This window comes from Mustelus asterias, chromosome 11, assembly GCF_964213995.1.
Source record: "Mustelus asterias chromosome 11, sMusAst1.hap1.1, whole genome shotgun sequence".
Lineage (NCBI taxonomy): Eukaryota > Metazoa > Chordata > Chondrichthyes > Carcharhiniformes > Triakidae > Mustelus > Mustelus asterias.
Window position 1 is genome coordinate 5099927 of NC_135811.1, and position 16798 is coordinate 5116724.

The 16798-nt window shown below is 48.7% G+C and overlaps 1 protein-coding gene across 1 annotated transcript in view; it reads left to right on the forward strand.

The window, feature by feature from the left end:
• The first annotated feature begins 3728 nt into the window (after positions 1-3728).
• The window catches only part of st3gal7 (ST3 beta-galactoside alpha-2,3-sialyltransferase 7), a 31980-nt gene continuing 18910 nt past the window's right edge, over positions 3729-16798 (forward strand). Inside the window, exons 1-3 of the mRNA XM_078224341.1 lie at positions 3729-4182; positions 10910-10968; positions 15299-15422. Of these exons, the coding sequence (XP_078080467.1) occupies positions 4129-4182; positions 10910-10968; positions 15299-15422 (237 nt within the window). The 5' untranslated portion in view covers positions 3729-4128. The remainder of the gene's footprint in view (positions 4183-10909; positions 10969-15298; positions 15423-16798) is intronic.

The following is a 16798-nucleotide window of genomic DNA, read 5'->3' on the forward strand; positions in this document are numbered from 1 at the left end:
GGAATCTGAAACCAAAGCTGTCTAAATGTCTAAATGCTTTTTAAAAGACAAAATTGGACCCGCCTCTACTACTGCCTCTGGCAGCTTGTTCCAGACACTCACCACCCTCTGTGTGAAAAAATTGCCCCTCTGGACCCTTTTGTATCTCTCCCCTCTCACCTTAAACCTACGCTCTCTAGTTTTAGATTCCCCTACCTTTGGGAAAAGATATTGACTATCTAGCTGACTTATGCCCCTCATTATTTTATAGACCTCTATAAGATCACCCCTAAGCCTCCTACGCTCCAGGGAACAAAGTCCTCATCTATCCAGCCTCTCCCTACAATTCAAGCCATCAAGTCCCATGGATTAAGTTCAATTTGGAACACTGCCAGATTCAGTCCAAAGTAAGGCAAATGTGGAGGCCAATAGAAAGGATCTGCTCAAAGAGTCCTTATGCATGGATGGAGTGTGGTGTCATGGAGAAACTATACTGGGCTGCAATTATGTTTTAATAAATGTGTAGAGTAGCTCAAGACCAAAAGGACCCTTTTTAAAAAAAAATTCATTCATGGGGTGTCACTGGCTAGGCCAGATTTCTCTGAGGGCATTGTTTTTTTAAGGAGTCAACCACATTGCTGAAGCTCTGGAGTCACATATAGGCCAGACCAGGTAAGGATGGCAGATTTCCTTCCCTGGAGGCCATTAGTCATTTTGTGGTTATCATGGGTGGCCCAGTGGTTAGCACAGCACCAGGTTCCATTCCAGCCTTGGCTAACTGTCTCGCCAGAATTCTACCGCCTCGCCCATGGGAATCGGAGCAGGCGAGGGGCGGACAGTGGGAAGGTCCATTGATCTCGGGCGGGATTTTCCAGTCTTGGGTCAAGGGGGGCCGTAAAATCCTGCCCTCTGTGTCTGCGTGGGTTTCCTCCGGGTGCTCCAGTTTCCTCCCACAGTGCAAAGATGCGGAGGTTAGGTGGATTGACAATGCTAAATTGCCTCTTAGTGTACCGGGACGTGTGGGTTCGGAGGATTAGTGGGGTAAATACGTGGGGAATATGGGAATAGGGCCCAGGTAGGATGCTCTGTCGAAGAGTCAGTGCAGACTTGATGGGCCAAATGGCCTCCTTCTGCACTGTAGGGATTCTATGAAATCATCAGACTTCCAATTCCAGATTGTTATTGAATTCAAGTTCCGTCATCTGTCATGGTGGGATTCGAACTCGGGTCCCCAGAGCATTACCCTGGGTCTCTGGATTACTCATCCAGTGACAATACCACTACCCTACTGCCTCCCCTAAGATACTGGGAAATGCTTGAATTCAAAGGGACCTAGGTATCCTTGTAAATGAACCAGAACATTAGTAGGTAAGAGCAGCAAGCTAATAGGCAAATGGTTAGCTTTTGTTGCAAAGGGTTTGGATACAAGTGTAAAAGCCAGAGCGTGGGTAAAGCCACAATTGGAGTAGTGTGTGCAGTTTGTGTCTTCTTACCTAAGGAGACCACTGTGGGCAGCGCAGTGGTTATCACTGCTGCCTCACAGCTCTAGGAACCCAGGTTCAATTCCGGACTCGGGTCACTGTCTGTGTGGAGTTTGCAATTCTCCCCGTATCTGCGTGGGTTTCCTTCGGGTGCTCCAGTTTCCTCCCACAGTCCAAAGATGTGTGGGTTAGATTGATTGGCCATGCTAAATTGCCCCTTAGTGTCAGGGGCACTAGCAGGGTAAATACGTGGGGTTACGGGAATAGGGTGGGACTGGTGTCAGTGCAGGCTCAATGGGCCAAATGGCCTCCTTCTGCACTGTAGGGATTCTATGATTCTAAAGAATAAAACTCTCACCCTACAGGGAGTACAGCTAAGGTTCAGGAGAAAAATTCCTGGAATTGTCCTATGACAGGAAAAGAAGCAGTCTCACAACACCAGGGAGTCCAACAGGTTTATTTGGTAGCACAAGCCATTAGCTTTCAAAGCGCTCGCTGCTCTTTCGTCAGGTGAGTGGGATTTCAGTTCACAAACACAAGCATCTCCACATCAAGAAAAGAAGCAGCAGAGAGCCACATTCCTTGGAATTTAGAAGAATGGGAGGTGATCATAGATCATAGAGTTGAAACATTTACAAGAGGCTTAATAATAAAAATACTGAGAAATGAAGAATGTAAAACTGGGGATCACAGTCTCAGGATAAGGAGTCGGCCATTTAGCACTGGAGGGATTGGCTTAGGAAGAAAGGTTAAACAGGTTGGGACTCATTGGAACTGAGAAGAATGAGAGGTGATTTCATTGAAACATATCGATTCTTAAGGGGCTTGACAGGGTAAATGCTGAGAAGATGTTTCCCCTCATGGGAGAGTCTAGCACCAGAGGGCAGAGTCTCAGAATAAAGGGACACCAATTTAAGATTGAGATGAGGAGGAATTTCTTCTCTCAGAGGGTGGAGAGTCTTTGGAACTCGTTGCCACAGAGAGCTGTGGGGGCAGAGTCCTCGTGTATATTTAAGGCTGAGATAGATTTTTGATCAGTGAGGGAATCGAGGGTTATGGGGAGAGGGCAGGAAAGTGGACGTGAGGAATGTCGGATCAGCCATCATCCTACTGAATGGGAGAACAGGCTCGAAGGGCCGAATGGCCTATTCCTGTTCCTATTTCTAATGGTCTGTTGTACAGAGGTGAGACTTTCCTTCACTGAAAGGGTTGTGACTTGGAATTCTCCACCCCAGAGAGGTTATGGATACTCCATTATGGGATATATTCAGGATACTCCATTACAGGATATGTTCAGGATACTCCATGATGGGATATATTCAAGACAAATAGGGCAGCATGGTGGCACAGTGGTTAGCACTGCTGCCTCACAGCATAAAGGACCCAGGTTCAATTCCTGGCTTGGTTCACTGTCTGTCAGAGTCTGCACGTTCTCCCTCGTGTCTGCGTGGGTTTCCTCCGGGTGCTCCGGTTTCCTCCCACAGTCCGAAAGACATGCTGATTAGATGCATTGGCCATGCTAAATTCTCCCTCAGTGTACCCGAACAGGCGCCGGACTGTGGCGACTAGGGGATTCTCACAGTAACTTCATTGCAGTGTTAATGTAAGCCTACTCGTGACACTAATAAATAAAAAACTGAAAAAAACATTTTTGGGAATTACGGAATATTGGGATAGTGTCGGAAGGGGGTTCAGAAGGTCAGCCATGACTTTGTTGAATGATGGTTCCAAGGGCCAGATTGCCTTCTCCAGCTCCTATTGTGGGATTAAATCATGAGGGGGAAAGGAATCACTCTGAAACTCGTTTCTGAGAAATTAAGGTGAACAAAAACAAGCTGGTGACTTCTGGGTTAATAATAAAAACAGAAACTGCTGGATAAACCCAGCAGGTGTGGCAGCTCCTGTGGAGAGAAACAGAGTTCACGATTTGAGTCTAAATGACCCGTCGACTTGTCCTGAGTGTGTGGACAGGGTGAGATCCGAAACGTTTGCCGGAATTTTACCGGCACGCCCGTCACAGAATCGGGGTGGGCACGGCTCACAGAACACCATTCTCCGTTGGCCTCGGGTGGACGAGGCGGTAAAATTCCGGCAGTTAACTCTGTTCCTTTCCAAGCCTGCTGAGTTTTTCCAGCATTTTCTGTTTTTATTTCAGATTTCCAGCATTCGCAGTATTTTGCTTTAACTTCTGGATTAATATTTGACAGCTGATAGCAAAGTAAGGACAAAACAGCAGATGAATTACTGAAGGGAAGGGGGTGGCACAGTTTGACTCTGAACACAGACTGCCTCAGGTCCAGCCAGGGGAGTGTGGGATAATAACAGTCAGAGTAATGGACTTGGACCCACTACCAGCAAGAACGCAACTCACCCACATCGCTTCAAAACCGACCAAAATGCAACGATTAAATTATTGATGAACAACTAAAGCAAATACATTCAGGACAGCTGGGGCACTGTCAGCATGGAAAGAAGATCGTCTGTGACAGGAAAGGCAAATCAGAAAAGCTTGGATTCTGCATTAAATAACGCAGTTTCAAAAACAAGAATTACATTGATGCATCTGCTGATATTGCCGGTCTAATTCCGTAGAAAATGCAGTCTCTCCAACCTGAAGAAATCTAATCAGCAACGAGCTGTTCCAGCCTTTGTCTGCGTGGCATTTTATATGCCTGACTACATAAACAAGTGGTTGCAGTGTGTGACGCAGTGTGACATGACTGTAAGTCTTTTATAATGGATATTTTAAAAAGTTAAAGCTTATTTTATTCGTCACAAGTAAGGCTTACATTAACATTGCAATGAAGTTACTGTGAAATTCCCCTAGCCACCACACTCCAGCGCCTGTTCGGGTCAATGCACCTAACCCGCGCGTCTTTCGGACTGTGGGAGGAAACCAGAGCACCCGGAGAAAACCCACGCAGACACAGGGAGAATGTGCACAGTGACCCAAGCCGGGAATCGAACCCGGGTCCCTGGTGCTGTGAGGCAGCAGTGCTAACCACTGTGCCACCGTGCCGCCCAATTGCATTTGGTTGGGGGGAGATGGGGGTGCGGGGGGAGGTGAGATTAGTCAATGTGGTGATTGAGATTGGAAGATCTCTTGGCTCCACTTGGCATATTCTGGGTTGACTGTTAGCATACTGAGAGGTGCTTTCCTCATTCACTGTATCTTGCCATGCTGAGTGCTGCCAGATTCTCTCCGAGTTGTGTATCACCCCCGGGCCAAATTTCCTCAGCCAGCCCAACCAAATTCTGTGGCAGGGATAAAGCCTGAGCTGCCCTCAGTAGATACTGAATAAGAATACTTCTCAACTTTGTTGGTGTTAGTCTCTGAATGTACATGTCCTGCTCAAAATTATCAGCTGTCACTTAGCAACCAGCCGTCTCATAGATAAATTAAATAGATAACTCCCGCAACCCTGGGGATAACTCCTCCACCCCCAGTGATAACTCCCGTATCCCCTGGGGATAACTCCCGCACCCCCGGTGATAACTCCCGCACCCTCTGGTGATAACTCCCGCACCCCCGGTGATAGCTCCCGCACCCCCGGTGATAGCTCCCGCACCCCCCGGGGATAAGTCCCGCACCCCCCGGGGATAACTCCCGCACCCCCTGGGGATAACTCCCGCACCCCCAGTGATAACTCCCGCACCCCCCGGGGATAACTCCCGCACCCCCTGGGGATAACTCCCGCACCCCCCGGGGATAACTCCCGCACCCCCCGGGGATAACTCCCGCACCCCCTGGGGATAACTCCCGCACCCCTGGTGATAACTCCCGCACCCCCGGGGATAACTCCCGCACCCCCGGGGATAACTCCCGCACCCCGGGGATAACCCCCGCACCCCAGTGATAACTCCCGCACCCCCCCGGGGATAACTTCCGCACCCCGGGGATAACTCCCGCAGCCACAACGATAATTCCCGCACCCCTGGGATAATTCCCGTACCCCTGGGATAATTCCCGCACTCCTGGCTATAACTCCCGCACCCCTGGGGATAATTCCCGCACTCCTGGCTATAACTCCCACACCCCTGGGGATAAATCCCACACCGCCAGGGATAATTCCCGCACCCCGGGGATAACTCCCGCAGCCCCAACGATAATTCCCGCAACCCCAGGGATAACTCCCACACCCCCAGGGATAACTCCCGCACCCCGGGGATAACTCCAGCAGCCCCGGCGATAATTCCCACACCCCTAGGGATAACCCCCGCACCCCTGGGGATAATTCCTGCATCCCCGGGATAAGTCCCCTGCTCCCATCTGCTTTCAAAGAACAAAGAACAATACAGCACAGGAACAGGCCCTTCGGCCCTCCAAGCCCGCGCCGCTCCCCGGTCCAGGATTGAATCCTGAATCCAGGATCCCCGCCCAATTTTCCAGCCTATCTACATACCAATATCCTATCCACCGAGCTGTCCCTCACAGCTACGATGCTTTGTTCATTACAACCTATTAACTTACCCCCACCCCCCCATTCCAGACCATGTGATCTCCAGGGAAAGGCGAAAACCCAGAGTGAAAAACCCCAGGGCCAATATGGGGAAAAAAAATCTGGGAAATTCCTCTCCGACCCCCTGAGGCGATCGAAACGAGTCCAGGAGATCACAATGGCCCTGATCGGAAAATGCTTCCCAACCCTAGTCATTTCCACTTCCACGAACACCATATGAATTCCCTGCCCCCGAGACAGGTTCCCAACTATCCGCAGTCTCGCTCTGTACTGGCACCAGCAAGATGATCATAGAATGAAGCCTTGAAACGAGAAACAAGGAACAATTAGCCCGCGCCGCTCCCTGGTCCAAACTAGACCACTCTTTTGTATCCCTCCATTCCCACTCCGTTCATATAGCTGTCTAGATAAGTCTTAAACGTTCCCAGTGTGTCCGCCTCCACCACCTTGCCCGGCAACACATTCCAGGCCCCCACGACCCTCTGTGTGAAATATGTCCTTCTGATATCTGTGTTAAACCTCCCCCCCTTCACCTTGAACCTATGACCCCTTGTGAACGTCACCACCGACCCGGGGAAAAGCTTCCCACCGTTCACCCTATCTATGCCTTTCATAATTTTATACACCTCTATTAAGTCTCCCCTCATCCTCCGTCTTTCCAAGGAGAACAACCCCAGTTTCCCCAATCTCTCCTCATAACCAAGCCCCTCCATACCAGGCAACATCCTGGTAAACCTCCTCTGTACTCTCTCCAAAGCCTCCACGTCCTTCTGGTAGTGTGGCGACCAGAACTGGACGCAGTATTCCAAATGCGGCCGAACCAACGTTCTATACATCTGCAACATCAGACCCCAACTCTTATACTCTATGCCCCGTCCTATAAAGGCAAGCATGCCATATGCCTTCTTCACCACCTTCTCCACCTGTGACATCATCTTCAAAGATCTGTGGACTTGCACACCCAGGTCCCTCTGCGTCTCTACACCCTTTATGGTTCTTCCATTTATCGTGTTGCTCCTCCCTACATTATTCCCACCAAAATGCATCACTTCGCATTTATCAGGATTGAACTCCATCTGCCATTTCCTTGCCCAAATTTCCAGCCTATCTATATCCTTCTGTAGCCTCTGACAATGTTCCTCACTATCTGCAAGTCCTGCCAGTTTTGTGTCGTCCGCAAACTTACTGATCACCCCAGTTACTCCTTCTTCCAGATCATTTATATAAATCACAAACAGCAGAGGTCCCAATACAGAGCCCTGCGGTACACCACTAGTCACAGGCCTCCAGCCGGAAAAAGACCCTTCCACTACCACCCTCTGTCTTCTATGACCAAGCCAGTTCTCCACCCATCTAGCCACCTCCCCCTTTATCCCATGGGATCCAACCTTTTTCACTAGCCTACCATGAGGGACTTTGTCAAACGCTTTACTAAAGTCCATATAGACAACATCCACGGCCCTTCCTTCGTCAACCATTTTGGTCACTTCTTCAAAAAACACCACCAGGTTAGTGAGGCATGACCTCCCTCTCACAAAACCATGTTGACTATCGTTAATGAGTTTATTCCTTTCTAAATGCGCATACATCCTATCTTTAAGAATCTTCTCCAACAACTTCCCCACCACGGACGTCAAGCTCACCGGCCTATAATTACCCGGGTTATCCTTCCTACCCTTCTTAAATAACGGGACCACATTAGCTATCCTCCAATCCTCTGGGACCTCACCTGTGTCCAGTTTCGTAGCCATGTCTCTACATTCTTACATGATCACTTGTTCTACACCTACCTTGGTTCCAAATCTCTCAATTCCTTGTCTAGTAAAACCTATCAATCTTGGATTTAAAATCAATTGTACTCCAGCAACAACTCCATTTTGTGGGAGACGGTTTCACATTCCTGCCACCCTTTGCATGAAGAAAGATTACTGAACTTCTCTCCTGAATTACTTGGTTCTACTTCTAAGATTCTTCTTTTTTTAATATTCTTTCTTGTGCTGTGGGTGCCGCTGACAACGCCAGTATTTATTGCCCATCCTTAATTACCCTTGAACTTGAGAGTCTCGCTCAGTCACTTCAGAGGACAGTTAAGAGTCACCCACATTGCTGTGGCTCTGGAGTCAGGCGTAGGGCTTATCTCCTTGTCCTCGACTCCCTGACCAATAGAAAAAGTTTCTATCGACCTGATCAACTCCTTTCAAAACTTCAATTAAATTACCCTTTAACCTTCTATATTCCAGGGAGTACAAGCTTGGTTTACATAGCTGCTCCTCAGTGAATGAATCGGGTAGTTCCAAACTTTTGGCAGCTTTCCAAATGCCAGCCAACAGTATAGATTAATAAAATGCAATTTCACAAGTTTTATTGGTGAAGTTTAGGTATGGCAAGCAATTAGGAAAACAAATATTATGTCAGATTTTATTACAACAGGAATGGACAATAAAAAAAAGGAAGTCTTGCTCTAATTGTCTGGGGCATTGGGCTAAACCTGGTGCACTGCATACAATTTTGGTCTCCTCACCAAAGAATGGATCTAATTTGCCTTGGAGGGAGTACAATAAATATCGATTAGACTGGTTCCTGTGATGAGATGGTTGTCTTCTGAGGATAAAATTAAATTAAATCTACAATCTGTAGAATTTGAAACATGTAGAAGAATAGAATCGAATCCCTATATTTATTTATTTAGTATCACAAGTAGGCTTACATTAACACTGCAATGAAGTTACTGTGAAAATCCCCAAGTCGTCACACTCCGGCGCCTGTTCAGGTACACTGAGGGAGACTTTAGCATGGCCAATGCACCTAACCAGCACGTCTTTTGGATTGTGGGAGGAAACCGGAGCACCCGGAGGAAACCCACGCAGACACAGGGAGAATGTGCAGACTCCACACCGATAGTGATCCAAACCGGGAATCGAACCTGGGTCTCTGGCACTGTGAGGCAGCTGTGCTAGTGCAGATGGAGGACATTCAGCCCATCGAGGTTGCACCGATTATCTGAACAAGCATCCCACCTAGGCCCTCTCCCCGTAACCCCATGTATTTACCCCGCTAATCCCCCTAACCTACACATCTTGGAACACTAAGGGACAACTTGGCATGGACAATATGCCTAATCTGCACATCTTTCAGACTGTGGGAGGAAACCGGAGCACCTGGAGGAAACCCACGCAGACATGGGGAGAATGTGCAAATTCCGCACAATCACCTAAGGGCGGGATTGAACCCAGGCCCTTGGCGCTGTGAACCATTATGTCACCGTGCCGCCCACAATATAAAAAATTGTTGGGCTGTTGGTGAGGGTGGATACTGGAAGGACAGGTCTACTGGTTGGAGGGTCTAATGTTAGAAGTCACAGTCTCAGGATAAGGAATCAACAGTTTAGGATTAAGATGAGGAGGAATTTCTTCACTCAAAGGATTGTGAATATTTGGCAATCTCTATCCCAGAGATTTGTAGATGCTCGGTTATTGAGTGCATTTGGGAGATAAATCAACACATTTTTAGATAGGGGATTAAGAGATATGGGGTTAGTGCAGGAAGGTAGAGATGAGACGGAGGTTCAACCATTTCCTTATTGAATCGGGGAGCAGAGTTGATGGGTTGAATGGCCTCCTCCACCTCAATACAATTAATATGTAAGAGAAACAGAATTAACATTTGATGGCACCCATGCCATGTCAGGGGTGGCATGGTGGCACAGTGGTTAGCACTGCTGCCTCGCAGTGCCAGGAGCCTGGGTTTGATTCCCAGCTTGGGCGATTGTCTGTGTAGAGTTTGTATATTCTCCCCGTGTCTGCGTGGGTTTCCTCCGGGTGCTCCAGTTTCCTCCCACAGTCTGAAATGTGTGGGTTAGGTTGATTGGCCATGTTAAATTGCCCCTTAGTGTTAGGGGGATGTCAGGGGGATTAGTTGGGTAAATATGTGGGGTGATGGGGAAAGGGCCTGGGTGGGATTGTTGTAGGTGCAGGCTCGATGGGCCAAATGGGCCTCCTTCTGCACCGTAGGGATCCTATGATTCTATGTCCCCCTCTGTCCACTGGGCTTGGGAAGGAGTGACATTCCTGAAACCAAGGGGATACAGATTGAGGCAACATCAAACAACTTACATCTTGGCGATACCGTGGCCAGAATTCTCCAGCCGTTCACTCCGAAGGGATTCTCTGATCCCACTGACGGCGCACCCCCTGCTGTGAGTTTTCTGACAGCGTGGGATGGCTTCAGTGGGAATTCCAATTGACAGCGCTGGGATTAAAGGATCCCACCAACGGCACACCGCCTCCTGCTGCTGAGAAAACCGCTGAGGGAAGGCCGGAGAATCTGGCACCATGTTTATGGGATCTTTCTATGCACAATCTGGCTGTTGTGTTTCCTGCTGTGTTTCCTGGTCTGCAAAGTGCTTTGGTGGTTCATTCCAACGTTGTGAAAGGTGCTATATAAATGCAGATCTTTTTTTTAAATGTAAGATTGCCATTCAGGCTTTGACTGCTGCAATACCAACCCCCACCAACCCCCCCCCCCTCCCCGCCCCCATCCCCCGACCCCATCCCATCCTCGTCCCTCTCCCCAACAGTCCTGCTGGCTGGAGAGGGGAAGAGACAAACAGCCAGGGGTCAAACAGTCAACACCCCCCCCACCACCCTGTTTCTACCAATGGTAATGACTGTCTATCAGGTGAGGGAAGGACTGAATTGAATTATGATTCCTCGCGCCCCCCCCCCCTCCCCCCCCCCCACCATCCCACCCCACCACCCCCATGCCCCCAACCCCATGGAGGAACATCCTGGCTCCAAAGGCTCAGGTGAACCAATGGCCAGTTGGATAAATTCTTGATGGGAGCTGGTGCTACTTGGACCAGGGTCACACGATCCACAACCTTTGAGATTAGGAGGGCAGAGAGTACGAGGCAGGAATTGGTTCCTTTCACAAATGGAGAAAGAAATGGATGTGTTAAAGTTCCTCACTCTTTCTAAATGTTTCCTCCAGTTTCCAGCCTTTGGTGACAGGATGAGGTTGGTTCAGGCAAACAGCTGCTTCAGGAACAGGTAAAGACAACTCCGTTTCACATTATCTCTGTGCAAGCTCCTTGCTCACCTTGAGAATAAGAAACTGAAATAGATAGAATAGAATAGAATTAAATGTAAGAATAGAATAGAATAAATGTAAGAAACTGAAATAGATTGAAGAGAAAAAAGGATCTTGAGACACAGATGAACAAATCATTAAAGCAGCATCACAGGTCAACAAAAAACACAAAACAAGAACACACGAAATAGAAGCAGGAGTGGCCATCAGGCCTTTCCAGCCTGCCCGCCATTCAATACCATCATGGTTGATCCATGCCAGCCTCAGCTCATTTTCTGTACCATTTCCCCCTAGCCTTCTATTCCGCGATCTTTCAAATATTTATCCACCTCCACTTTAAATGCTTCTGATATTCCAGCCTCCAGCACCCTTTGGGGCAGAGAATTCCAGAGATTCACCACCCTCTGAGAGAAGAAATTTCTACACACCTCAGTGTGAAATGGCCGGCCCTTTATCTTGTAGCTGTGTCCTCTTGTTCAAAACTCTCCCACTTGTGAGAATATCTCATCATCTACCCTGTCAAGCCCCCTCAGGATCGTATATGTTTGAATAAGGTCACCCCTCATTCTTCTAAACTCCAAGGAATACAGACCCAGACTATTCAGTCTCTCTTGTTAGGACAACCCTCTCATCCCAGGAATTAGCCTGGTGAGTCTCCTTTGTACTACCTCCAATGTTACTATATCCTTTTTTTAGGTAAGGGGACCAAACTGCACACAGTAATCTAGGTGAGGCCTCACCTACACCCTGTACAACTGCAACAAAACTCACTATTTTCCAACTCCAACCCCTTAGGAATAAAGGCCAAAATACAATTTGCCTTCTTAATTACTGTCTGGTAGCTTTTTGTGATTCACTAGAACACTTAGATCTGTACTCACTCACCTGCAGTCTCTCCATTTAGATAATAATCTGCCTTTTGATTCCTCCTCCCAAAGTGCATGACCTCACACTTCCCCACATTAAACTCCATTTGCCAGGTCATCTCCATATACTAAACTCCATCGAGTACAGACCCAAAGACCTCAGACGCTCCTCATACATCAAGCTTTTCATTCCCGGAATCATTCTTGTGAACCTCCTCTGGACCCTCTCCAAGGACAACACATCCTTCCTTAGATACGGGGCCCAAAATTGCTCGCAATATTCTAAATGTGGTCTCACCAGAGCCTTCTAAAGCCTCAGCAGTACATCCCTGCTTTTGTATTCTAGTCCTCGCGAAATGAATGCTAACATTGCATTTGCTTTCCTAACTACCAACTCAACCTGGAGGTTAACCTTAAGAGAATCCTGAATGAAGGCTCCCAAGTCCCTTTATGCTTCCGATTTCTGAATTCTCTCCCCATTTAGAAAATAGTCATTTATGTATATTGTGAAAAGTTGTGGTCCCAACACTGACCCCTGCGGAACTCCGCTAGTCACCGGCTGCCATCCTGAAAAGGACCCCTTTATCCCCACTCTCTGCCTTCTACCAGTCAGCTAATCTTCTATCCATGCTAGTACCTGGTCTCTAACACCCTGGGCTCTTATCTTACTCAGCAGCCTCCTGTATGGCACCTTGTCAAAGGCCTTCCGGAAATCCAAATAAATAACATCCACTGGCTCTCCTTTATCTAACCTGCTTGTTACCTCCTCAAAAATCCTAACAGATTTGACAGGCATGACCTCCCCTTGACGAAACCATGCTGACTTCGCCCTATTTTACCACGCACTTCCAAATATTCCAAAATCTCAACCTTAATAATGGACTCTAAAATCTTATCCATGACCGAGGTCAGGCTAACCGGACTATAATTTCCCATCTTTTGCCTCCTTCCCTTCTTAAACAGGGGTGTTACATTAGCGATTTTCCAGTCCTCTGGGACCCTCCTTGACTCCAGTGATTTTCGAAAGATCACCACTTACACCTCCACTATCCCGTCAGCTATCTCCTTCACAACTCTGGGGTGTAGTCCATCTGGTCCAGGTGATTTATCCACCTTCAGACCTTTCAGCTTCCCTAGCACCTTCTCCTTAGTAGTGGCCACCATCGTCACCTCTGTCCCCTGACTCTCTTGAATTATTGGTATGTTACTGGTGTCTTTCACTGTATAGACTGACGTAAAGTACCTATTCAGTTCCTCCGCCATTTCTTTGTTCCTCATTACCACTTCTCCAGCATCATTCTCCATCCAATGTCCACTCTTGCCTCTCTCTTATCCTTTATATATCTAAACAGAACTCTTGCAATCTTCTTTTATATCACTGGCTAGCTTACCCTCAAATTTCATCTTCTCCCCCCTTAATCCTATTTTGTTGTCTTCTGTTGGTCTTTAAAGGCTTCCCAATCCCTTGGCTTCCCACTAACCTTCACCACATTGTATGCTCTTTCATTTACTTTTATGCTGTCCCTGACTTCCCTCGCTAGCCACGGTTGCCTCATCCTCCCCCTTAGTATGTTTATTCTTCCTTGGGATGAAATTTTGCTGTGTCTCCCAAATTACTCCCAGAAACTCCTGCCATTGCTGTTCCACCATCTTTCCCGCTAGGCTCCTCTTCCAATCAACTCTGACCAGCACCTCCCTCATGCCTCTGTAGTTGCCTTGACTCAACTGTAATACCGTTACATCCAGCTTCTCCCTCTCAAACTGCAGGGTGAATTCTATCATATTGTGGTCACTGCTCCCTCAGGGTTCCTTCACCTTAAGTTCCCTAATCAAGTCTGACTCATTACACGTCACCAAATCCAGAATTGCTTGTTTCCTAATGGGCCCCACCACAAGCTGCTCCAAAAGACATCTTGTGGATATTCCACAAATTTATTTTCTTGGGATTCACTACCAACCTGATTTTCCCAGTCCACCTGCATATTGAGGTCCTCCATGATCACTCTAACATTGCCTTTCTTACACGCCTGTTCTATCCCCTTGTGTATCTTCTGCCCTATATCCTGCCTACTGCTCGGAAGCCTGTACATAACTCCCATTATGGCCTTTTCATCTTTGCAGTTCCTCAACTCTATCCACATACATTCTACATCTTAAGTTTAAATTTATTCATTAGTGTCACAAGTAGGCTTACATTAACACTGCAATGAAGTTACTGTAAAAATCCCCTAGTCGCCACATTCCACCGCCTGTTCAGGTACACTGAGGGTGAATTTAACATGGCCAATGCATCTAACCAGGATGTCTTTCGGACTGTGGGAGGAAACCGGAGCACCCGGAGGAAACTCACGCAGACACGGGGAGAATGTGCAGACTCCACACAGACGGTGACCCAAGCCGAGAATTGAATCCCAGTGCTAACCACTGTGCCACCGTGCTGCCCACCTCTGAACCTACGTTTCTTTAATTTAATTCCTTACTTACAAGGCAAACCTGCCCCTCCTGCCCACCTGCCTGTCTTTTCGATAGGATGTGTATCCTTGGAGATTTAGCTCCCAGCCCTGCTCCCCTTGCAGCCACGTCTCTGTGATGCCCACAACATCGTACCCGCCAATTTCAATCTGTGCTGCAAGCTCATTTACCTTATTCCGTACACTGCACGCATTCACAGCAAACGCAACACCCTCAGTCCTGCATTAACCGACCCCCTTCTCATTGTCACCCCCTTATCTGCTGTGCCTGAAGTTAGATTCCTAACCCTTTCCCAACTCTCTGTCCTAGTACTTGTTCGGGAGACTTTAATAACCTCTCCTGAGCTCTCCTTCCCTTTAACTTTTTAAATCATTTTCCATGGAGTTGAAGCCACCTCCCGACACGTTAACCTGCTGCTTTGCTTCTCATTACCCATTATACTTCTTGTAGTTTTACCCTTCCTGCTAATAAGTAGTTCAGTTACTCCACTGTGTGGGCGCCACTCTTTCCAAGATATTAAAACGATGATATTGTGGTTGCCATGGACTCCCAAAAGAGTTTTGCAAAGTGCCACACGGTCGGTTCATCAGCAAAGCTGCAGCCTCAGGAATCAGAAGGATTCGAAACTGTCTCAATGACAAGAAACTGAGAGTGGTGAAACCAAGAGTTCCTCAGGCTGGGGAAGGTACAGAGTGGAGTGTACACTGTCACTGTACAGGGTGCTTTTCCTGAAATATATTCATTACCTAGACAGGGATGTTCAGGGCAAAATTCCAGACTTTTCAACTGTTTGTTATGTGACGTCACAGATCACATGTTACAGGATGATAAAGTTCTAGAAATCCGTTTTGGGTAGATTTGACTCTAACTTTGCCTTTCGCTGCGGGTACTCGGTCTCACTGATCCTCTCCATCATCTCCGCCTCATTCTATAACCGTTCTCTCCACCCCAGGCAGCGGTCTCTGTTCACGTCGCTGATCCTCCTGTCAATATGTTACCTGGTGCTGCTCTACCCGTCATACCACAAGCAGCAGGATATCTGGGGATATTACAGCATGTCACAGGATTGCATTGCGGTGAGCTGCACACTCAGAATGGCCTGGTGAGGGGGAGAGAGAGGGAAATGATGTGGGTGAGGGGAAGAGAGAGAGAGCGGGAAGGATGTGGGTGAGGGAGAGAGAGAGGGAATGATGTGGGTGGGTGAGGGTTGGCAGGGACGGGGTGGGGGGTGAGGCGAGGCTGGGTGAAGAGGAGGGCACAAGCAAGGGTGAACGATGTTTATGGTATATAGTGAAGGGGAGGGTAAAGAGGGCGAGGGTGCTGGTGAGGGTGGAAAAGATGGGGCAGATACAAGAGAACATTGGAGGGCATGTACACTGAGATGTTGGGTACATCGGCCGGCCTGCCCTGTAGCCTCCCGTCACTGTCAAGGAGCATGGAGAAGTCTGGCTCTAACTTCGCAGAGGGCACCGTGCAGAGCTTCCCCTCTCCACCATCTCTCCCCATCTCCCCATCATCCTACAGACACAAGGACACTGCAACTGTAGCCATCTTTGTGAGGGTGGATGACCAAATCCTCCATCCTCCCTGTGAAGATGCAGTCAGATTCCCCGCCAAATCCTTCCAGAAACTCTCCAGAATAATCTCAGACACTTTCCAAGAGCAGGATGCCCACACGAGTGCCCTCTGACAGCTGGCGTGGCACGTGGACCGTGCTGGAACTGAGTGGTGGTGATGGAATTCCAGTGGCTTCACTAATCTGCACATTATGGCATGTTCCTCCACTCCCCACCCCGTCCCCGTCAACCCTCCCCCACCCACATCCTTCCCTCCCCCACCCACATCCTTCCCTCACCCACCCACAGCATTCCCTCCCTCTCCCTCCCTCACCCACCCACAGCATTCCCTCTCTCTCCCTCACCCACCCACATCCTTCCCTCCCTCTCCCTCACCCACCCACAGCATTCCCTCTCTCTCCCTCCCTCACCCACCCACAGCATTCCCTCTCTCTCCCTCACCCACCCACAGCATTCCCTCCCTCTCCCTCCCTCACCCACCCACAGCATTCCCTCTCTCTCCCTCACCCACCCACATCCTTCCCTCCCTCTCCCTCACCCACCCACAGCATTCCCTCTCTCTCCCTCACCCACCCACAGCATTCCCTCCCTCTCGCTCCCTCCCTCACCCACCCACAGCATTCCCTCTCTCTCCCTCACCCACCCACAGCATTCCCTCTCTCTCCCTCACCCACCCACAGCATTCCCTCCCTCTCGCTCCCTCCCTCACCCACCCACAGCATTCCCTCCCTCTCGCTCCCTCACCCACATCCTTCCCGCTCTCTCTCTCTCTCTCTTCCCCTCACCCACATCATTTCCCTCTCTCTCCCCCTCACCAGACCATTCTGAGTGTGCAGCTCACCGCAATGCAATCCTGTGACATGCTGTAATATCCC